Below are 23,424 nucleotides of genomic sequence, written 5' to 3'. Positions count from 1 at the left end.
GTGATGTATCCATCACTGTAAAAGGATTAAATCTAGAAAACGAACGAGTGTTGATATCTCCAAAAGATTTTTAACTATACCACAAGTAAATGAAGTTCTAAGTAAAAAACTCAAATTATGGACGGTGCATTTCCTAGTACATTTTCAGTTTCGGAAATTATGAGAGTTCTTTTCAGGTAGCGATTTTCCCAAAAACAATCTAATCAAAATATAGATCTCTCTCTATATATATATACTGCATATGAGTAGTATAACGAAATCAGAGGTCTAAATTTTACTTAGATTGCCCAAAAAGATATCTCTGCTCAACTTTTTTGTGAGTGAAAGAAAGACTTAAGGGCATACGATACAGTTTTGATCCTGTATTTACAAGTTCGTGAAAATTTGGATATAGGCTATTTTTTACCTGATTAAATCAAATATGTAATAAAAAATATACCTTCATGTGCTACTTTTTGAGTAAACTGAGGTCGAAATTTTGTATATTTGCTCAAAATTCAGATTTGTGGCCGTAATTTCTTTTTCGAAAGAAAGACATAACTTTTTTGTTATAAAAGATAAACACAAATTGTTTTTTTGTTAAATAATCGGTAATTTCTGTATTTTATAAGTATTCTAAAACATTGTGCATTTTTTATTTAGAAATAACTCATATTTATCAAATGTTCATGAATTGAAGAAAATACGTCATTTTATGCTGCATGTTTATCAAAATTAAAAAAAATCCTCTATTTAAAGTTTTATAAAATTTAGGTCACAAAATCGCCCTGCAAAATGAAACAAATTGCTGTTTTGAAAAATAGGGGTCCATGAACTCGTTTTCAAATTAAATCAGTTTGAATGATAAAAATCAGTCGAAAAATGCATCTTTTCCCGATATGTCACAGTTTGACGTCGCGAAAATAACATTTTCCGTTAGCAACGTCATTACCTCCCCTGTAACTGTATCGTATGCCCTTAAAGGTGAATTTCAGTTGGTCTACTAGGTGAATTGCTAAAATGACGCCAGCGATTAACATATTCGAAAGGTAAATTAATCAATGAGTGATGGATTTCTCTTACAAGAGAATTAATGGGCACAACGAAAAGACGATTACGCAGAGAACAACAGTTATTATATTTATTCAATGTAACCATAGAACTGCCAAAAGATAGTGGAGATGGTTCTATGGAAAAGTTTCATTTGGTTCGCAATAAGCAGATGTAAAAAAAAAATAGGGGATTTCTGACAATCGAACGTGGAGTAAGAAAAAGCGGACACTTTGCGATCGTATATCAATTAACTATTATAATAGATTTATAGCGATACTTACCACTACCAGCAAGTACTAATATAACAACACATAGTAAAACTGGTGTCTTCATGTTGGAAGATTACTACTTATGGTCTCTTCAAGAAAAACAATATATATAGAAAACAACATCTTGTAGATTAGCAATATATATCAGGTTTTTTTTTTAAAGATAAATCAGTATACGTAATTAAAAGTTTTTTCTTCGGATTTAATCATATTCAAATATTAGTTTAAATTCGTTGGTGTGTAATATTAAAATAAACTTATTCTCCTTACCGGTAGTAAGCATTGAAATTCGAAAACACCACAACTTCATACAAATGATATATATAAGTTCACAATTCTGCATATTAGAGCTATTTTCTTAATGTATGTAGTTAACAAGTTTGGTAGGCTTTCTTGCTATACTTGTATAATGTTTGCTCAAGCATGAAATAAGATTGATATCTGCATAAATAGATAGGCGGGCCTCAAGCTTGTATACATTATACTGAAATGTTATTCTAATATAATGTATACAAGCACCGCAAACAAAGCAAGACAGCCAACCAAAACTCAAAGCATTAGGAAAATAGCTATGAAGAAAACAGTAAAATGCACCATCTGAAGAAAATTTGCAAGTTATAAGTTTTCCATTCTATTTAACAATGTTTAGAACTTACCTTCAGTATAGTAGCCTACAGGATCATAGATACCAGAAACAAACATCGCAACGTTTAAATATGTACCGAACAGGAAAAAGGCAGGAAAAATTCGTCTTCGATATCAAATGTTGCGCATATGATATTTGTCAGGGTCGGATCCCGAAACAAATGTCATGGGAAGTTGCAGATGATATTGCGTAAATTACCACTCTTGTGACCAACATTTCTGCGCTGTGTGTTGTCTTGTATTACTTCAACATATTATTGTACAAGGTCTAATACCGGACTAGATCACGACCACACATCAAATGTAGTTAACTTTATAGTGAAACACAGTATGATAGTATACATATTTGAGATTTCTTAGACATACTATATTCTATATACTAGTATAATGACCAACTGTCTTTCATATTTCATTTTCGTTTGAATTGTCAAATGTGTCAGTACTTTTACAGCCGATTGCATTGAGTGTGTAGGCTTAGGTAATATCTTTAGTTAGCTTACTTGCTAGCTGAACCATGAAGTCATTATTAAATAAGGTCAATTACTTTTCTTTAAGAGTAGACTAGTCCGACAGCGAACCAATCTATTTGTAAGTAGGACTAGGCAACTGCGTAAGGAAGATAGTGTACCTTGCCTAATAATGACTTCACGATTCAGCTAGCAAGCAAGCTAACCAAAGTTATTAAATTTGCCTATACACACTCAATACAATCGGCTGTAATAGTTTATATACTATTATACATAATAGGTTTTCTCATTGTTGAAGGCGTTACAAGATATCAAAGGCAAATTTCTGCCTTTATCCTTCCTCTTGATAAGCATGCCTTTTTCTAATAAAAGCTACCTATTGTTAGGATGGTATGCATGAAATACTTGCCCCTGGACGTTCAACAAACAACAATCAATTAATCAATCGAATGTATTGTTACCTAATGCTTTCAGTCCTGCTATATACTTAATGGGAAATTTGTGTTTCGGGTGATCAGATGCGAATTCGATAGATCTTCAAAAAATATTTCTAAAGCACAATATTGCAAACGTACAAAAAAAAAAACATTATGAAAAAAAATGTTTGTTCTAGATGGAAAATAAGAGTTTCAAAAAGATTATAGCAGTAAAACAACACGTTATTCATAAGAAAAGAAAAATGCCAAAGAATAGAAGAGAGCGATTTTTCCTCAACTTCCCCAAACTAATTGTTTAACTTAAACATAATTATTTGTAGTGGATTGGGAAACAAGTTATTGCAACTTATATAAATCCCTTTCTACTTTGCTGGTGCGAGTGCTGCCTTTTAGCGGCATTAGACTACTTTTTTTCGAAATCTACAAGGGTGTGTTTTACGTGCAAGAGATATGGATCTCTCTTAACACAGATCAGCCATTTATCGTCCCCTTCCAACGTTTCCTCAAGGCCATACTCGCAAATGGTGTCAAGGGAGAGCCGAAAATACAGTCCCTAAAATTTTCTCCCCGGAACTGGTATCGAACCAGGAACCCATTCTTTACAAACTGGAAATCGAAAATGCATTTTTTTACTTAAGATTTATGACAAAACCAGACCCAACAGACGCCATCTAAAAAGGCATTTCATTAACTAACGTGCCAATAACTGTCTTCACTTCATATGTATTCTAACTTTTAAGGGACAAAAAGATAAACGAACGAGCACAACTTCCACCTCTAATTAAAATAAATGAAATTGTTATCAATGATTTCAATACATGTCTTGTTTTAATTTCTTTTCAGAATGTAATGACCATATCCAGTGTGTATTTTTACTTTTGTCGACAAGTTCTTTCATAATATATGTAATAAGGATCATATTGACGATGTACTCTTATTTGCAAGGCTATAATGACCAACAACTTGTTTAAATGCATTGACACAAAGGGAAGTAAAGATGTCCTTGCTCGACTTTTTTTATCGCGTAGATCTAATAAATATTCAGGATGTAAAAAAAACATGTTACCAATGTATAATTATTAACGCAACTTTAAATCAACAGATTAAAATTTAAGATGCAGTTCGGTTTCTGTACAAAGTTTTGGTTATACTTCAAGTCAATTTTCCACCTAAATATTAATAAATATTTAAGAGAAAATAGACAACTCTTTTTAACCATTGATACATTTATCATGGCAGTTTCCAAGTACTCTGGTATTGTAAACATTGAAGTACTTGACTACTTGTATCTTATAAAAGTCACCAAACTAGACACTTACGACAAACATACTTTAATAAAATAAAATTGTGTTTTGTCCCCTCTCTCTTTGGGAAAAACTCTTGAGATTTAAAAGTGTGTGCGAGTTTTCTTTAGCTCGTCACTTTTAGACTATATATAACATGTGTACACCCCATTCAAAAACACACACACTTTTAAGATCTTTTAAGTCTACTCCTTCACAACTGAGTCAGTCAACGATTAAATCTAATTACTTTAAACCTATAACTAAATTATGTAATAGATTCAAAAGATTGGTTTGGAAAATTAGAAAAACCTAACTACAAACAAGATAATTTTATCATATATTTTAAGAGCTTTTAAGAGTAATGGTGTTTTAGAGCCCAAAAAATGGGTCTACACCTTTATTAAAAATTCTTAATCTAACACTGTAGTAAAATAGATATATAAGGAGATGTGGTTCGAGTGCCAATGAGACAACAGAACTCTCCAAAATGTTTGAATATTATCGTTATCAGTACTAAGGTAAAATCAAAGCACTAGTGAGCACTGACGGTAAAGGTTGCATGCATTTTAAAGTGGAAATATGCAAGAGAAAGCAATACTACATTGTACAGGTTGAAGTGCAACTATAATTATGGACAAAGGAAGATAGCTCGAATCTTATAAACAATTTTTTGAACGAATACTAATTCATGCATCATGGGTAATTTATGTTGTTTCCTTGTATAGGATGCTTTCAATCAGAATATCTGAGAATACGTTTCATTGATAACTTCTTGATAGGATGTTTGTTAAGATAACTATCAGGGCAGTCCCAAAATGGGTTTAAATGCATGAATTCAATCTTTACCCCCCCCCCCCCAAAAAAAAAAAAATACTCCTGCACATGTGCCTATCAAAAGTCTGAAGACAGTAATTTAGTGGTTGTCATGGGTTGCTGTCTTCCATATATGTTTTATTTTTTAAGCATAAATTTAAATCAGGCCATTGGTTCTCTCTTTGAATTGTTTCACATTTAATCTCGTCAGTGGTCTTTTCTAGCTAACTATTTTGGAATGGGTTTTGTTTATTGTAAAAAGGTTGTACAGCTATCTATTCTAAGTTGCTTCTGTTTTTCTCCTTCCTTATGTGGATAGTGGAATGTTGTCATATTGGTTATAACAATGCGAAATCTCACCAGGATTCAAACTCATGCTATTGAGATATCGAGATAACACCGCCTGTACTATGTCCAGTGCCCTAGTCTAGACCACTCTGTCACCTAGACTGAACTAAAAATTCAGCTTTTGGTGGCCATATATATTTATTAGCCACACAACATTCTTATGATACATGTACCTGTCCCAAGCAAGGAGCCTCAAGTTCAGTAGTTGTTGTCGGCAGTACTTGTTCATTTATTTTTATTAAAAATGAAGCTTAACTGAGGCTGAATGTTACCTTTTTCAAAGGTTTGTCATTTTGTTATCATAAAGCCATTTTATAGCTTACTATAAAATATGGCCATTATGGGATTTGCTCATTGTTTAAGACTGTTTAAAGTGACCTATATTTGATTCCATTGGTGTCCTTGGTGAATGATTGATAGTTGTTTCATTGACAGTAATCACATCTCCATATTTAACCTAATGGCAGTTATAAAACACATGTTCTGTGCCAACACAATTCATGTATATGACTGAATTTTACTTTGTTTAAGACAATTGAAATTCAACAAATGATTGTAAAATTCAGCTTAAACATGTACCAGAATTCATGTAACAACTATATGGCTGTCCTATTTCAAGCAAAAATAAATAAATTTATTCCTTTTTTACATACAATATACATTATAAAACAAAAGTGCATATGATCATGATGAGGAGATGTCTTGCCTGCTCTTCTAATTATGAATGAATTTTTGTTAAAATTCCTTAAACAATACTAATTCATGCCTGGTCAGAAATAACATACATGTACAAGATATTAAACATGTTAAAGAAGTACTTACACATGTATTTGAAACAAAATAGTTCCTACACACACAGGGAACAATATACATGTAGGTGCTTTTTTTAAAATATCTTTTTGATATCAAATGAAAGCTGAATGAGGGAGGATTATATAATTCCCAAAGTACATTTGTAGAACACTTTGATAATTTGAATAGTAAAAAAATGCATAAAGTTCAAATGGAGGGCACGTTTTTGCCTGTTTTTGTCCAGATCTTTTCGTATTTGTAACCCAAGAACCAGTATGCACTTATATGAAATTAAATCCTAAAACTTTAAGGTATATTGATTCTTTTCAGTACAAGCTTTGACATGAAATTGCTTGAAATTGAAGATTTAACATACATGTCATGCATGTGTGAGGAATAAAACAATGGGACCAAGAATTAGTGGTGTTTCTCCATAAGGAATCTTAACAAGTTGTGAAGCACGTAAAATGTAGGTCTTCTTCCTTTATGTGTCCTTCTATATTGTAAAGCTTTATACATTTAAAATTGTGTATACATGTAGTAATTGTTTATGCAATCAATGGATTTAAGCCCTTCTGCACTTGCTCCTACATGAACACCAGGCTAAAAAAAAAAAATTTCATAAAAAAAATTATAAAATTCCATAAATACCTTATATAAAAATTTCTAAATTTAAGACAAATAAAATCTTTAACATATATGAAAGACATGCAAGATGTGTTTACATAATAAACATTTTTATTACAATCAGAGTATTATCAGATGTTTTCCTTTTTGTGTTTTAGAACAATATGGCGACGAAGTATTGAGCTATCATTGAATGAACTATCACAGAGACCACATACAAATGGGCGTTCACCAGTGTGTATACGTTTATGTCGGTCCAAAGCCCCCGACTGTGTAAATGCCTTACCACATTCCATACACAAATGATTTTTTACACCAGTGTGAGTCTTCATATGACTCCTTAGTCCGTCTTTACATCTAAATGCTTTATAACACACATCACAAACAAACTGTGGTATTTCATCATGAGTTTGTTTATGGCTTTTTACTTTAGAAGCACTTTCGAAACCTTTCCCACAAATATCACAGAGATGTAGCTTAGTTATGTTGCCATTCCCATGGTTAATTTTCATGTGTCTATCCAATGATGTTTTGTTAAGCCAACATTTTTTACAAATTTCACAACTAAATGTTTCCCTTTCTTCTTTGGACATGTGCATTCTTTTTATATGACCTTCCAGTACCAATTTAGATGCCAATTTTTTGTTGCATATCTGACACTCAAATTTATATGCATTGCCACCATCTTCGTGAAGTTTTATATGTTTAGGAAAGTAACTTTTATTAACAACAATTCCACAAGTTTCACATTTTTTGAAAATGTGTTTTGCTCTTTTGTGATTGTATAATTGTGCATGATTACAAAAACTTCTAGGACAGAGGTCACATTTGTGCACAGGATCGGTGTTAGCATGGTTCCTACAAAAATGTTGTTGCAGTCGTTTCTTTGCCAGAGCATATGTAGAAAAATTTTCATAAGAACAAAATCTGCATTCTGATTTTGCCTCATCTGGATCGACTCTATCCCTTATAACTCTGCCAGCTTTTTTCTTTAAAGCAAAAACAGGTTCTTCGTTCTCGAAATCTTCAAGTTCATCTTCTTCACCTTCCATATCAACATCTGGATGATTAAAGTCAACTTTCAGTGTGTGTTGATTATTTGGTTTTTCTTTTTTCTTTGAACCTGGGTTTGATAAACTGGTTTCCTGTTGGATGTTCATGTCCCCTGTTAAAGGACTGTTGTTTCCATACTCTTCAGCTTTATAATAGTCCTGTACCAGTTCTCTTTCACTGCTACCTTTTTTATTCCCAGCGTTATAATCTGAGGACAAGTCTGGTATACTATTTACACCTTGTTCATCATGATCATTCTCCTCTGAGGGGTCAGGGTCAATGACAACATTCTCTGTTGAAAAAAACAAAGTTTGAAAGTAAATATTTGTATTACCATCTTTTAATTAATGAAATGGTGTTCTTTTGTACTTTTGTGTGTTTCATTTCTTTTTGTCTTCTATTACATGGGGGTCTTAGGCCTGCTAGTCTATTGCCCAGGACTTCAAAGATTTCCAGAAGTCTAATGAGTATTTTAACTTAATTTTCAAACCTGAACTCAGTCTTTCTGAATAAAACTGTTGACAACTTAAATTAATTTTGATAGTTTACATGTAGCAAAAATGTTGAAATTAAAAAATGGTAATACTTTAACATGTAATATGTTTACTTTGGTCTTTTTGGGACTGGTGGCAAAACATGTAACAGAGTAGGGCATCCCTACATGTATGTGGTATGCAGAAATACACAGCCATGTCCAGACAGAACGAGGAGGTTAAATAAGAAAATATATGATGAATGTGTCCATAGGGACATTGATGATGCGGCCATGCCCCCGCTAGCATTTAACATTATAAAGGGACGTAACTCAAGAACTGTAAAAGTGACACTTCCACAATTTGAACTTAAACTGAATGAAACTGAAACTGTAATAAGCATTATATTTACATTTCACTAAATTTATTTGAGACAAACTTAAGTTAGAGAATGGAAACAAAATATCATAAAAGGTAATACAGGGTAAAAACTGAAGAAAATTAATCAAAGTACTTGTAAGCACCAAGGGCAGGGATGGGCACGATTATTGACAAATGTAATCGATTAATAATCGATTATTTGAAAGATTTTTGTGCAATCAATTAATAATTGATTACTCAGATTCGGCGAATGACGAAGATTGTTTTTTCTTTTCTTCAGTAAACATTGCATTGTATAAAGAATTGGTTGTAGTTCATGTAATTATTAAAAATAATTTTTAAAATTGGAGTTATCTTCCTTTGTCCATTATAGTAGTTGGTTAAAATTAATTTTTCAAATTGCAGTTATCTTCCTTTGTCCATAATTGTAGTTGATTCAATTTTTTAAATTAATTTTATCAATTTCATCATTATTATTTTAGGATAGTTATTAGATTACTATTTTTCCATTTCTAAAGGAGAATAACTCTAAAACGGTAAATTTGACACCACCAAAGTCCAAACTTGATTTGTTTGTTTGTGGTAATAAACATTTGGTATCAGTTTTATAACATTTGGTTGAAGCAAACTAAAATTGGAGAGCTGAAATCAACTTTTGGATGTACAGACGTACAGATTAAAAAAAAGGACCAATCAATTTTCAAACTTCATTATAGATTAACTACAACATTTTCAACATTTGTCCATGCATACATGTATCATTTAATTTAATTCCAGTGTTTATATTGCAATCAAATTTGACACACAATTGTCATTTGAAAACTAAAAGTACTTGAGTGCATAGCTAGATTAAGAAGATACAAAGAAATATAATATATACATAAACATGGTTAACCCCGCCCCAATTTTGCGCCTGTCCCCAGTCAGGAGCCTCTGGCCTTTGTTAGTCTTGTATGATTTTTAATTTTAGTTTCTTGTGTATAATTCAGAGTTTAGTATGACGTCCATTATCACTGTACTAGTATACATATTTTTTAAGGGGCCAGCTGAAGGACGCCTACGGGTGCGGGAGTTTCTTGCTACATTAAAGACCTATTGGTGGCCTTTGGCTGTTGTCTGCTCTATGGTCGGGTTGTTGTTGCTTTGACACATTTCCCATTTTCTTTCTCAATTTTATGTATGTAATAGGTCATAACCAGTGACACATTGTCATGTATACAAGTATATGTTGAGAATCTTTGAGGTTTGTTAAATTGATGAACTTTTCAGTTAATACATGTTGAAGGACACCTCCGGGTGCGGGAATTTCTCGCTACATTGAAGACCTGTTGGTGACCCTCTGCTGTTGTTTTTTATTTGGTCGGGTTGTTGTCTCTTTGACACATTCCCCATTTCCATTCTCAATTTTATTTAATAACATATCAAATAAAATCCTTTCTAAAAAAAGGGCTACACTTATATTGAACCTGTATTCATTTATATGGTTCAAATGGGTTATTTTGAAATTCATGGTAAGGCCACACCAAATTAATTAATAGTTCTTTGAGATTTTACCCAAAAAAAATGGGGCGAGCGAGCGAAATATAAATTTATATTTTTAAATTCTTCGCCTCAAATTTTGAAGAAATATGGAGCGAGCGATATTTTTTTTCTCTCAATTTTTATATCTTTTACCTAAAAGAAGCAACTGAATTTTCAACTCACTTAATTGAAAGGGGACATAATTTGATATAATTAAATTATCTCCCTTTTTATATGTATTTCAACTTTCTGCATTCTTTTTCATTTTGTTTTGTTGTTTGTATAATTAACACTGCACAAATATACACTTTTGAACATATTTTTTTATGCATGAACTTTATATGGCTATCTGCTTTTAATATGCACTGCTTTCATCTGTAGTATGCTAGCTAGCTTCTTGTAACATAACTGCATTGTGTGTGTTTTGTGTTTATGCATATGGATCACTAACCAGTCAATCCAAGCACAGTGGAAACTGGGGGTTCTAGCTAGTGCTACTTTACAATTAAATATCAGATCAATGTTTGAGGCCCAATCAATGATATCAGAGTAAAGTCTTTGTGGCCCAGTGAGCTGTTTCCCAGACAAGGGGACAGGTTTATCAGGCATGTGTAACTCATTTTGTGAGCTCATGAGTACCGAAAATGCATTAATTCCACTTGGTTTTGAATTTGATGCATCTTTAGTAGCAGTAGATCCATCATCAATTGTGAACTGCACATATTTAAAGTTTAGGTCATTACATATTGACCATACCATATTTTCGTCAGATATTTCGATACTAGAATCATCGAAACTGTTCGACTTACTTATTTGTATGGTTTTAATATTAATAATCTCACTTTGTGCATCGCTACATCGTTCAATGGCTTCTTGATATAGTTCCCTGAATGTCCGACATTTTGTTTGTGTTGCCGCATTTTTTAATATGTATGCCTTGTTGTTATTTTTGTCTGAATGTTTCACCACAGAAACAATCAGCACGTTTTCCATCTTTGCAACTTTTTTGATCAGAATCAAAAATATGCTTGACAAATGACAAACACTGCATATTTTCAAACGCTTAAGGTGGTACCTAACACTACAGGGAGATAACTATGTAAAGTCATCTAAACGTTTTAATTATGTTGTGTTGTAAAAGGAATATTAAGCTTCTCAATGATCAAAATTGGTGTTTGTCAAACTGCTATATAACCAGTGTAATTTTTCTGACAAAACGGTTGGTTCAAAATTTTTGAAATTTTTATATTTTTGTTAAAGGGTCAAAGTAAATACTTTGACTTAATTTTATGAAAATTAAACGAGCCGAATTAATTTTAGTGAAAGTGTTGGGTACCACCTTAATTGATAAAGATTTTTTTAAATACCGGAATCGAGTTCGTCGAAAATGCGGATTTATTTTCGACGTGCGGGAATTTTATTTTTATTTTTATTTTTTGGTTTTGGCAGGTGAGGTGCGGGAAATTTATTTTTATTTTTTTATTTTAATTTCCGCAATTTAGGTGCGGGTTTTCCAAAGAACTACTAATTAATTTGGTGTGGCCTAATCATATGTAATCATGGTCACTTGCCAATTTAATCAACATTATTTTAATAAAATACAAATGAACCTTGAGAAATTAATCCTACAATTGTCAAAGTAGTTGTAATTCAAACAATTACATTGAAAGTACATTTTGTAATTGTAATTTAATCAATTACATTGAAAGTATTATAATCAGACCTATCAAGACTGAAAGAGAATGTACTGTCAGACTTGATATAAGGCTTCGAGTCTTGTCTTACCACACATCAGGGTTTCCAAGCCTGATATATCTGAATCTATTTTAGGTTCATCTTTCAACTTGCTATCTGGATTACAAATTAGACCACCACTTCCAACAACATGTGTCCTCTCTTCACCATGAACGAGTAATGACTTTTGCTTTTCATTCAAATCTAACATCAATGTTGATGTTTCACATAAAGAATCATTAATATTTTTATTCAATTGTTGAATGAAAGTATGTATTATTTCGTTGGCTCTAATAATATCTACAAAACTACCAGAAAATTCAAAATTATCTCCATTGTCAGTTTTTTTCTGTGAAATTCGTACCCTTGTTTCATATTTCAATTTCTCCGTCAGTTTGCAATTGGGATTACAAAGGAATGTGCTCAAAGTTGCCGAGACACTTGGTAATAGCAAACTTTTAGTGTGATCAAAAACTACACCCATGACTCCCAATTTTGAATCACAAACAAAGGGACATATAATGAGGGGAAAGGAAACTAACAATATCACAGGTAATTCTATCGGGATACCCATTCTGTCGAGCGTTTTGATTGGTCATCTCTTCAGCTTATCCAATGGCAAATGGTTTAACTTCTGCAAGATAAATAATAAACAAATGCACATGGTGATCATACACAGGAATGACAGGATTGACAGCAACACTTCATTTAAAAACTGGAGAAAAGAAAGAATTTTCTTTCAGCTGCCTCAACAATGAAGGAAACGTTTCTCTCACTGAAATATATAAATCATCAGTAATCTTACAACAAAAACTTAACAATGTGTTGACAACTCTTGTAGAAGAAGAAAAATCAAAGCTTTCCAAATTAGGTATTAGTCTGCTTTCTATATGTTTGCTGGGACTAGTATACTAATATACAATATATTATGTCCAATTTTTATGCCAACTTGATGGGATGGGAAAAAATTCAAATAATACATATCTTTATATTCTAAATTATTAAGACTACATGCATTAAATTCATTTGTACATGTACCCTAAGACTACTATAACACATGTTATAGTAGTCTCAGATGTACCTATATATATATATTATTTATTTAAATTTCAAATATTCTATATTCTTTTCCATACAAGAGGGTAGATATGCCCATTTCTGTCAGGCGTCAAACGGTCATTTTCAGCTTATTACCATTAGCTTCCAGTGGTGGATCCAGGTGGAGGGTTCCGGGGGTTGGGACCCCCCTTTTTTTGGACGACCAATGCAACCTGTCCTGAGTTGGGAACCCCCCTTTTTAAAATGGCTGGATCCGCCCCTTGCTTCAAATTGGTTAAATTTTTACTGTGATTCGCCAAAATGTCCTCGTGATTATCCAAAGTCTCTATCTTTATTTTCATTTGGCATGAATTTTACCTTTATTCTGTTGTAATCAATGGGTGTACCTTCATAATGTCATTATGAAGGTATGAAGGTACACCCATTGATTACAACCCTTATACAATATGTTGAAGTCAATAGATATAGGAAGATGTGGTGTGAGTGCCAATGAGACAACTCTCCATACAAATAACAATTTAAAAAGTAAACCATTATAGGTTAAAGTACGGCCTTCAACACGGAGCCTTAGCTCACACCGAACAACAAGCTATAAAGGGCCCCAAAATTACTAGTGTAAAACCATTCAAACGGGAAAACCAACGGTCTAATCTATATAAACAAAACGAGAAACGAGAAACACTTATATATTACATAAACAAACGACAACTACTGTACATAAGCACATTTAGAATGTTTATTTAAAAAAATTCATAGACATCAGTCTTCTTGGCATCCTGACAGTATCATATTAAATATTCAACTTTTGATTAATGTTTAGATTCGTGACTATAATGATGCTTGATTTGAAAACAAATATAACCATGATAATCAATGACTTGGTATTTTATCATTGTATATATGTTGTAGCAGGGGGTCCAGCTATTTTTGAAAAGGGGTTCCAACCAAGGATTAAAGGGGATCTAACCATTATGTCCCCAATTCAAAGCATTGATCATAAATAAAAGGAAGGTTCTATCCCTGCTTCCCTCCTCTTGATCCACAACTGTGTAATACAAAGGTCTTAACATAGGACCCTATACATGGAAGAAAATACTGTTTTTATACGCCCACAAAATATAATTTTTTTGGGTCTATATTGGTATCTATGTGTCGGTGTCAGCGTTGTCCAAAGACAGATGATTTCCGGATAATGACTTTAGAATAAGTAAATAGAAATCAATAAAAATTTTACACAATGATTATAACCACAAAAGGAAGGTTGGGATTGATTTTGGGGGTTATGGTCACAACGGTTTAGGAATTAGGGGCCCAAAACAAGCATTTATCTAGTCTCCGGACAATAAGTTGTATATAAGTGTTTCAATTGCTCTGAAATTTTACCACACTGTTTAATACCCTAAGTAGAAGATTGAGGTTTATTTTAAGGGCTATGGGACAAACAGTCTAGGAATTAAGGACCAAAAAAGGGTAAAAAACAAGCATTTTTCTAGTTTGTGGACTATAACTTGTGTGTAACTGTATGGTCATTTGATCTCTATGACATTGTACCACAAGATTCTATATAACAAAGGGAAGGCTGGGATTCAGTTTGTGGTTAATTTCCCTAAACATGTAGGAAAAAGGGGCCAATAAAGCGCCAAAAAGAAGCATTTTTCTAGTTTACAGACAATAACTTGTGATTAAGTGTATGGATCTCTCTGAAATTATACTTCAAGGTTTCTAATTACAAAGGAAAAGCTGGAATTGAGTTTTAGGGTTCTTGCTCCAAAGGGGGTTTAAACAAGTTGGGGGCCAAAAAGGGGCCCAAAAATTATTTTTGTAGTTTTCACTCAATAACTTGTGTTTGAGTGTATAAATCTCTCTGCAATTATACCACAAGTTTCCATACTACAAAGGGATTGTTATTTGGGGTTATTGCTCAAATCATTTAGCATTTAGGGGCAAAAAAGAACGGAAAACAAGGGTTTTCAGGTTAAAGGTAATTTAGACAATTAAAAAGCAGTGTAAGGGAGGTAATCCCAATTCCATTTAAAGATTAGTGTTACATATATATTATATATATGTTTGACTACCTCCCATACATTGCTTGAAAATTATGTATTAAGAAATAAAGATTAAATTAAAGAAATGATGATTGTCTTGAGATGATTAGCTGTAAAAAAAAATCAGAAATTACTATCATTAGTTACTATTACTTTAATATTAATTTTAACCATTGCTGTATGTCATTTTATATTTTAATATTTTCTCATGTATTTAAATGAGTAGTAATTGTTGCAAACTCCAGGAGAAATTTGAACTGAAATTATTTTTGGAATAAGAGAAAGGGGAGGTGAAAGGAAATTGAAAGGGGGTTACATTTTTTCTCATTTCAGATTTCAGAAATTAAAAAGAAAATTTCTTCAAATATTTTTTTGAGGGGATCAATATTCAACAGCATAGTGAATTGCTCAAAAGCAAAAAAGAAAATTAAAGTATATTAGATCCACAACCTTTCTGTGTCAGAAGCATATGCTGTATCAACTATTTAATCACAATCCAAATTCAGAGCTGTATCCAGCTTGAATACTGTGTCCATACTTGCCCAAACTGTCCAGCATTCTGCAGTCATATAAAGCTGCGCCCTGCAGAGCATCTGGTTAATTTTGGTGACATTTTTCTTAAAGAATTTAGTATTGACTTGAATCTCATGTGAAATTAGTGAGAGTTGGCAGTATTGATATTGGACAATTTACATGATAAATAAAGACTGTGGCCTATAATGGTTTACTTTACAAATTGTGACTTGGATAGAGAGTTGTTACCATTGGCATTCATACCATATTTTCTTATATCTATTAACTACTAGTTCATGTATATGCAAAGCTATAGATTCTTAATATAGACTTTTTTTGATATATTTACCTATATAATATATGATGTGAAAATTTTCATAGGTGAAAAGTCTGCAGAAAAAAATAAAGATGAAGAAGAAAATGATGAAGAAGATGATGAGGATGATGATGATGATGAAGAAGAAGAAGAGAATGGATTATCTCCTCCTGATCAAAAGAGACAAAAAACTTGACATGGCATAAATGAGTTTTTTTCATTGTTGTATTTTGTCATTTGAGCTAGTAAAATTAACTTTCATATTCTGTTTTAGATTTTCATTTTTGACATATATTGCCACAAACACAGATTGTATCTTATTTTAGCTACATTGACAACAGTCAGTTTTTACTAATTCATTTTGTCATAACCACTTTAGGGTATAGCCTTTAGGACGAATATACATGTAGACAAGAATTTCATAAAGAAATATTTAGAATCACGTATAATACTACAATGAAAAAATAACACAGAGGTACAAGTGATGTTGAGGAAAAAAGCAAAGAAAATAAAAATATTGATAGTAGATTTGTCTGTCAGTCTGTCTGTCCTGTTCTTGTCATCCAACTACTCTGAAACTAAAATCAAACTTTGTAGATAATAAGAATATACCATAGTGGGTCTCATTGGGGTCTAAACGTGACTCGGGATTGCCAATTTTTTGTAAGCGTGACACATGAAAGTCAAATTATTGTGTCGGGAAAACGGGAAATGATGTCTAGCGGGACCTGGGAAATGACAAAAAAATGAGAATTGCTTACGTACATAGTGTAAGCGGGATACGGGAATCTGACAAAACAGAAAGCGGGATCCTGGATCGGAACCCCCCAATGAGACCCCCACCAAGTAGATGTGCAAAATGATATGAAATAATTATTATGATTCAATTTTTAATCGTAGAGTTATCCCTCTTTGTTCTCTGAATTTTGGTCTAAATGTACTACTACAACAGTTAGTTGAAGCAACTCCTCTAAAACCAGACAACAGAATTTGATGAAACTTTGTTGTCAATTTCGACATAATATGTAGATGTACATATACACACAAAAAAAATGATTACTTAACTTATGAAGGAGTTATGAGTCTTTGAACTAAGGATTCTGGTGAGATTTTGTTTGCCCAGTGACAATGTGGAGGCATGGATACTCATTACAATTCTTTCATTTTCGATGTTGAAATAATATCTTGTTAGAATGAAAAGAGACACCTAATAACAATACAAAAACAATGTTTAGAGATAATTATATGTTATCTTACCTCCTATATTCCATATAAGGTTAGTAGGGAGGTAGGGTTTATTCCAATACACTGTTGATGTGGAGTTACGACTTTGGCACTATTTGAAACTCCATTTTGTAACTTCTACCTGAATTAAAAATATTTATTAGAATTGTATCATAATTTTGTGACATTCCAAATTTATTACAAAAAGCATATATCCAAGATTGCAATGGACATGACTTAATCTTTAATATTTGCTTTACTGTGCAATGTTTATTGATGAAAATAAGATATTTTAACAAGAGACCATAGGTATTCAAAATAAACTATCCACACATGCCAAACATCTTCTTTTGTAATAATAAAAATAATATAAAACCAGTTTGAATTAGAATTTTGAGCAACATCATCATGAAGTGCATTTAGTCTGTATAAGATTTTTCCCTGCATGCAACCAATTTTAACTTTGTTTTTTGTTCTATTCTGAAAATGTTTTTTGTTCTATTCTGAAAATTACTTTTCAAAGAAATCTGATTATGGTCCCACATTTCATCATCTGGTAGTTTCCAAATAGCAAAGAAAGAACTTTATAACAAAGGAATGAAAGCATATTTCGAATTAAGGAAGACCTTTTCAGTGGAAAGCCCAAAACCTAGTACTTTATTACACATCTATAACCATACAATCCGACCAATCTTGTTGTATGGATCTGAAATTTGGGGTTATATACCACATAAGAAACAAATACATTTGGATAACTTTTTATCAAAAGAAACTGATTATCTTGTACTAGAGAAAATTCATACTAAGCTTTGTAAATTTTCACTTGGAGTTAATATAAAAACATCAAATATGGCATGTAGAGGAGAACTAGGTTCACTCCCTACACTGTATTATGTTATAATGAATATGGTAAAATATTGGATCCATCTTATGAAAGATATTGAACCTTCAAATATTATTCTAAGGGAAGCCATAAATCTATCTCATTCTATGGACAAACATAACCAGAATCTTGGATAGGAAGCATTAAACATATATTTAAATTTTTAGACTTAGAATATCTATTTGTTAACCAGTCAAACTTTAAACAAAACCATATTCTAAAAAAAGTAAAAACAGTGGCGGATCCAGGGGGGTTCCGGGGGTGCGCACCCCCCCCCCTTTATTTTTGCCGATCAATGCATTTGTATCGGGACATATGTTTTGCACCCCCCCTTTGCCCTGGGTGCCCTGGGTTAGCACCCCCCCTTTGAAAATTCCTGCATCCGCCCCTGAAAAACATCTTTAACTATTAAATTTAAAGAAAGCTGGTTAGCTAGTTTAGAAAGCAATTCTGGGAAGTCTACTTATTTACAATCTGGCAATAAATTAAGAACTTAAAGAAAATTTAAAAATATTTTTATGTTTGAACCATATTTAAAAATGAATTAAAAAAAAAGACAGGCAAATAATCACAAGATTTAGAACTAGCTGTCATGATCTTGAAATCAAAAGAGGGAGGTATATTGGAATTAAAGCTGAAGACAAAAAGTGTAAGGTATGTAAGAACGCAGTTGAAGACGAACTAAATTTTCTTTTAAAATGTCCTGTTCTAAAAGATACTCGATCTCAACATCTATCTAATTTAAATTCAAAAATTTTTCAAGATTATCTGATGAAATGAAATTTGTTTGGATTCTTTCATCTGAAGATTTGTTTGTTACTTCAAACTTATCTAATTTATTGCACTCCCTTTTTGAAGAACAAAAGAAAATTATAGAAAATATTGTTGTTTGAAAAAAAATTAGAAGAGAAATATATAAGATATATATATAGGAAATAAAATTGATCAGAAGTTGTCTCCCATAGACCTAGAACTATAAAGATTTATGTAATTTCTCCAGGTCACAGTGGCACCCATAACAACTATGTTTTGTCAATAACTTGGTTTATATCAGATAATTAGTGTAAATGTGTATTCATGTGGTTTTTTGTTTAAATGTACTTTAAACTAAACACATTTATTCTAAAAACAGTTGTTGGCATGACACGGGTTATGTTCTTCTCATATATATGTTATGATGGTATGATACTAAACCCCTAACGGGAAGGATTGTGCCTGATGTTCATATGATGAAATTATAATCTTTCAGTCAGTTTAATTAAAGTCTGGAGCTGGTATGTCAGTTAACTGCTAGTAGTCTGTTGTTATTTATGTATTATTGTCATTTTGTTTATTTTCTTTGGTTACATCTTCTGACATCAGACTCGGACTTCTTGTGAACTGAATTTTAATGTGCGTATTGTTATGCGTTTACTTTTCTACATTGGTTAGAGGTATAGGGGGAGGGTTGAGATCTCACAAACATGTTTAACCCCGCCGCATTTTTGCGCCTGTCCCAAGTCAGGAGCCTCTGGCCTTTGTTAGTCTTGTATTATTTTAATTTTAGTTTCTTGTGTACAATTTGGAAATTAGTATGGCGTTCATTATCACTGGACTAGTATATATTTGTTTAGGGACCAGCTGAAGGACGCCTCCGGGTGCGGGAATTTCTCGCTACATTGAAGACCTGTTGGTGACCCTCTGCTGTTTTTATTTGGTCGGGTTGTTGTCTCTTTGACACATTCCCCATTTCCATTCTCAATTTTATTAATCATTTTCTGTGCTTTATTAATTCATTTGATTGTATAGCTCAAATTTTGGGCACCATGATTGGTTAATAAAATTATCTATCTAACAGTTACAGATTTGGTGGATATTATAAAGGATCATAATGTCTCTATCGTACATGAACAGCTTACACGTATCTAATATAGTAATATGTGTCTGTCTGTCTGTGTCAGGTGCATTACTTTTGTACTGTACAATATGACAAAATTAGTGTAAGATTGATGTAATATGCATTCATTTCTAATGTAATGTCATAAAGTTGGCCTCATAAAGTATTGAGAGCCAAATGACAGTGTTTTGGGAACAGACATAATAATACAGCCCCTGTAGGAAAATGTTAAGAGGGGGGGCAAGGGGTTTAACTGTTATGCTGTTATGGGGCATTTTAATTCTTTGTTATCTGTTATTCTGAAAATATATTTACTGTTAGCTGTTATTGTCTTATTCTTTGTTAGCTGTTATAGGACTATTATCTATTTTGTTATCTGTTATTGTGAGAATGTATTTGCTGTTAACTGTTATTGAAAATTGGAATGTTAGCATTTTGATATCCAATCTTCCGCAGAATTTGAAGATAATTGAAAATTGTGATTTGAATGGATAATAGTCTCATTGGCACGCTTACCACATCTTCTTACAATGTATATCTATTGGGGTCTTTCTACTGGTAATATCGGGTGGCCCTGTATTTGCAGAAGAATTTCAGTAACATACATCACATAAACATATTAAAATCAATTGGACCCAGAGCCATTCCAGTATAAATTATATTATTATATCCTTGTTTTCAAAATTCCAATAGGGAACATACCTTTTATAATTGTATAAATAAACCAATTGTTCAGACGTTTCGGCCATTGGCCTTCTTCAGTTATTTATTATTCCTCTAAACTACATGGCTGACATTTCTTTTTTCAAACATTTAATTGGTTTATTTATACAATTATATATTATTATACTTTGTAATATATTCCATTGTCTGTGAACATGTAGCATTTTGTACAAATTATAATTCACTTATTACTTGTACAATAACTTATAGTATGGATTTCGTTATAAAAAGGCATTGGTACACCCTATAGATTTTTTTTATTCAATGACCACATAATAATCTTTATGTTGTACTATTACAACACTGTCCCTGATTAGGGAAGGATTGGACACCAACTAGCATGCTAACGTTGAATCAATCACATTCTGTATGTGCCTACTTCCAAGTCAGGAGCCTGGATTCAGTGGTTGTAGTTCGTTACTGTGTTACTAAGTTTCTCGTTCACTATTTTGTGGATAAATTAGGCAGTCAGTTTTCTCCTTTGAAATGTTTTACATTACTTAGTGGTATGGGTTTGAATTATGGCTTTTGGAATTATACAACATCTTTTTCTTTTAGCATTTATATTACAAGTGCTACTATCTCTTTACATGAAAGAGAACCCTGACCACCATATTTTTAAAAGCTTTTTAACCGCTTCACATGGCGAAAATTGAAGCTCTGAAACCATTGATGCAAATAAAGATGTGTCTTCAGTTTAATTTTTCGACAAATACCCTTTTTAAGATCCTACAGCTTCTCCAATGCTGTACCCAAATTTTCTATATCCTATAATTTCACATAAGATGCATGATTGGTGTTTCACTTGGTGTCATCCAAATTTTCACTAGGTCAAAATTCTATTATACTACATGTATCAGAATTGTCACTTGAGTCAATTTCTATTATCAGAAGAACCCTAACTGGCATGCGTGTTTCAGTTACATGTTCTGTCTCCACTGATCTGGGTATTTTTATGTTTTATAAGTAAGTTTTATCATGAGGTCATTAATTAAAAAAATATGTTGTGCATCAATGTTTTTATTTATTACTTGTAAAGTATATATATTGCTTTTCTGATTTCAGAAGAAAAAAATCTAAAAATCAAATTGATAATAAAGTGTCGCTGGCTGCACTATTTTCAAAAATTAAATAAAAACACCTGAATCATTAAAAATTGATCCCTCAAATGCCCTAGATTAAAAATATCCCTATATAATATAACATAATACTATAACTTATTGTACAAGTTACGGAAAAAAATCAACCAAGGCAGAACTGCCTCAACGTCTTGTTTACACAAATTACAATTTTCTAGGTCCATACCACAAGTTATATATTAAGATCTACGAGTCATCTACTGGATTGGTCCTGGACAGATTTATTTTCATTTTTCATTTACTGTTATCTGTTATTATCCCTTTTCAATTCCTTGTTATCTGTTTTTCACCAAATCAATTCACTGTTTTGCTGTTATGGGGACCCCCCTTGCCCCCCCCCCCCCCCCCTCTGTTAACCTGAACAAAATCTTTTAATCAACTACGTATTGAAGTAATGCTTTTTAATGATGAATTTTCAAAATATTTAGCGTATTTTCGTCTAATATCTTAAAAATTATAATTATGAATAGAACTAAAGATGAAAATATGATAGACAAGACAGTAGATCTATTAATAGGTCATTATGACCAAAATTGATAGTCAACTTCAAAGTTATTGCTCTTTATGATGATTTTCCCTAAAATTTAAGGCCTTTAAATGTCATCTTTTTTGTCCAAAGACATTAGGTTTCCAGATGATTACTTCAGTTTAAGTGTATGAAGTCTATGGCATTTAGTACTGCAAGGTTTCATACCAAAAATGGAAGGTTGGGATTGATTTTGATGTTTATTGTTCAGAAATTAGGGGCCAAAAGTCAAAGATTTTCTGGTTTGCAGACAATATCTAGAGTATAAGTCTGGATCTCTGTGAAATTGTACCACATAGTTCTTTTGTAACCACTAAAGGAAGGTTGAAATTAGTTTTGGGGATTATTGTCCTAACTGTTTTTGGAATTAAGGATTTTCTGGTTTTCGTACAATAACTTGAATAGAAGTCTATGGATCTATATAAAGTTGTACCAAAAGGTTTCACAACAAAAAAGGAAGGTTAAGATTAATTGTGTTGTTATATTACCGTAACCATTTAGAAATTAGGGTCCAAATTTCAATGGGGTTTAATTCAAAGTCTTGAATTCTTGGGGTTCTTTAAAATGCTGAATCTAACTGTGCATTTTTTTGGGGTCTCATTTTTAAATCGGTCCCCATTTGTGTCTAATAAGTCCAAAATTAAAATTTGTTTGATTTTAGCCAAATTGAATTATTGAGGTTCTTTGATAAGCTTAATTTAACTTATTTAGTTTTTTTGATTTTGGAACATATTTTTAAATTGGTCCACATTAAGGTCCAAAAGGGCCAGAGTTAGGTTTTGTTCATATTGTATATATTTTATTTTTTAACTAAGTTACCCCAAGTATCATTGGTTATGCATATACTCATTAAATGCTTTAGACAATATCATGCAAAAGTTTACAAAATTTATGCAGGTTCTTGGAGCCTCATGTTTTTAGATTTTACTTTTTGATAAATTAAAGCTTTTCCCTTATGGGGAATTCTTTATTATCTGAACCAAATTCTGTTACATATTTTGTGAAATAGGTTACATTTATTATATTTTTCTACCCAGTCAGTTACTCAAGTGTGAAGTGAGTAGATTTCAAGTAAAAAGTTTTTTACCTGTACATGTGATTTACAGGTAAAAATTTGAATTTTGGTTTCAAATTAGTTTGATCTTTACATGGACAGAGACTTGCATTTTTTCCTGAAATGTTTTGAAGACATGAAAAAGTTTAAAGTTTCATGAGGAGTTTAAGGTAAGGAAGCAGTAAAAA

The 23,424-nt window shown here is 32.1% G+C and overlaps 3 protein-coding genes across 3 annotated transcripts in view; 2 read left to right on the top strand and 1 right to left on the bottom strand.

Annotated features, from left to right (window-relative positions):
• Positions 1-5,917: 5,917 nt before the first annotated feature.
• LOC139488362 (zinc finger protein 121-like) lies at positions 5,918-17,180 on the bottom strand. The gene is made up of 3 exons (XM_071273892.1): positions 17,069-17,180; positions 11,930-12,512; positions 5,918-8,061 (listed from the first exon to the last, which is right to left on the bottom strand). The coding sequence occupies exons 2-3, from the start codon at positions 12,450-12,452 to the stop codon at positions 6,848-6,850; spliced, it is 1,737 nt and encodes a 578-aa protein (XP_071129993.1). The 5' UTR covers positions 12,453-12,512; positions 17,069-17,180; the 3' UTR covers positions 5,918-6,847.
• LOC139488363 (ran GTPase-activating protein 1-like) lies at positions 12,486-16,074 on the top strand. The gene is made up of 2 exons (XM_071273893.1): positions 12,486-12,749; positions 15,877-16,074. Exons 1-2 carry the CDS (start codon positions 12,560-12,562, stop codon positions 16,005-16,007), a joined length of 321 nt encoding a protein of 106 aa, XP_071129994.1. The 5' UTR covers positions 12,486-12,559; the 3' UTR covers positions 16,008-16,074.
• A 6,134-nt stretch (positions 17,181-23,314) lies between the features above and the next one.
• LOC139489705 (uncharacterized) overlaps positions 23,315-23,424 on the top strand; it is a 70,685-nt gene continuing 70,575 nt past the window's right edge. The window contains exon 1 of the mRNA XM_071276436.1: positions 23,315-23,406. The gene's annotated coding sequence lies outside the window, so the exon portion shown is untranslated. The remainder of the gene's footprint in view (positions 23,407-23,424) is intronic.

Source organism: Mytilus edulis, chromosome 9 (assembly GCF_963676685.1).
Source record: "Mytilus edulis chromosome 9, xbMytEdul2.2, whole genome shotgun sequence".
Taxonomy (NCBI): domain Eukaryota; kingdom Metazoa; phylum Mollusca; class Bivalvia; order Mytilida; family Mytilidae; genus Mytilus; species Mytilus edulis.
The sequence above is the reverse complement of the archived record's forward strand: the minus strand, read 5'-3'. Positions and strand labels throughout refer to the sequence as shown.

Bases quoted from the DNA above. Each gene is read 5' to 3' on its own strand.
- LOC139488362 (XM_071273892.1), bottom strand. From the start codon at position 12,452: ATGGGTATCCCGATAGAATTACCTGTGATATTGTTAGTTTCCTTTCCC. The intron at 8,062-11,929 runs GTAAGACAAGAC...TTTTTTCAACAG, and splicing joins CTTGGAAACCCTGATGTGTG to AGAATGTTGTCATTGACCCT.
- LOC139488363 (XM_071273893.1), top strand. From the start codon at position 12,560: ATGACAGGATTGACAGCAACACTTCATTTAAAAACTGGAGAAAAGAAA. The intron at 12,750-15,876 runs GTATTAGTCTGC...AAATTTTCATAG, and splicing joins ATCAAAGCTTTCCAAATTAG to GTGAAAAGTCTGCAGAAAAA.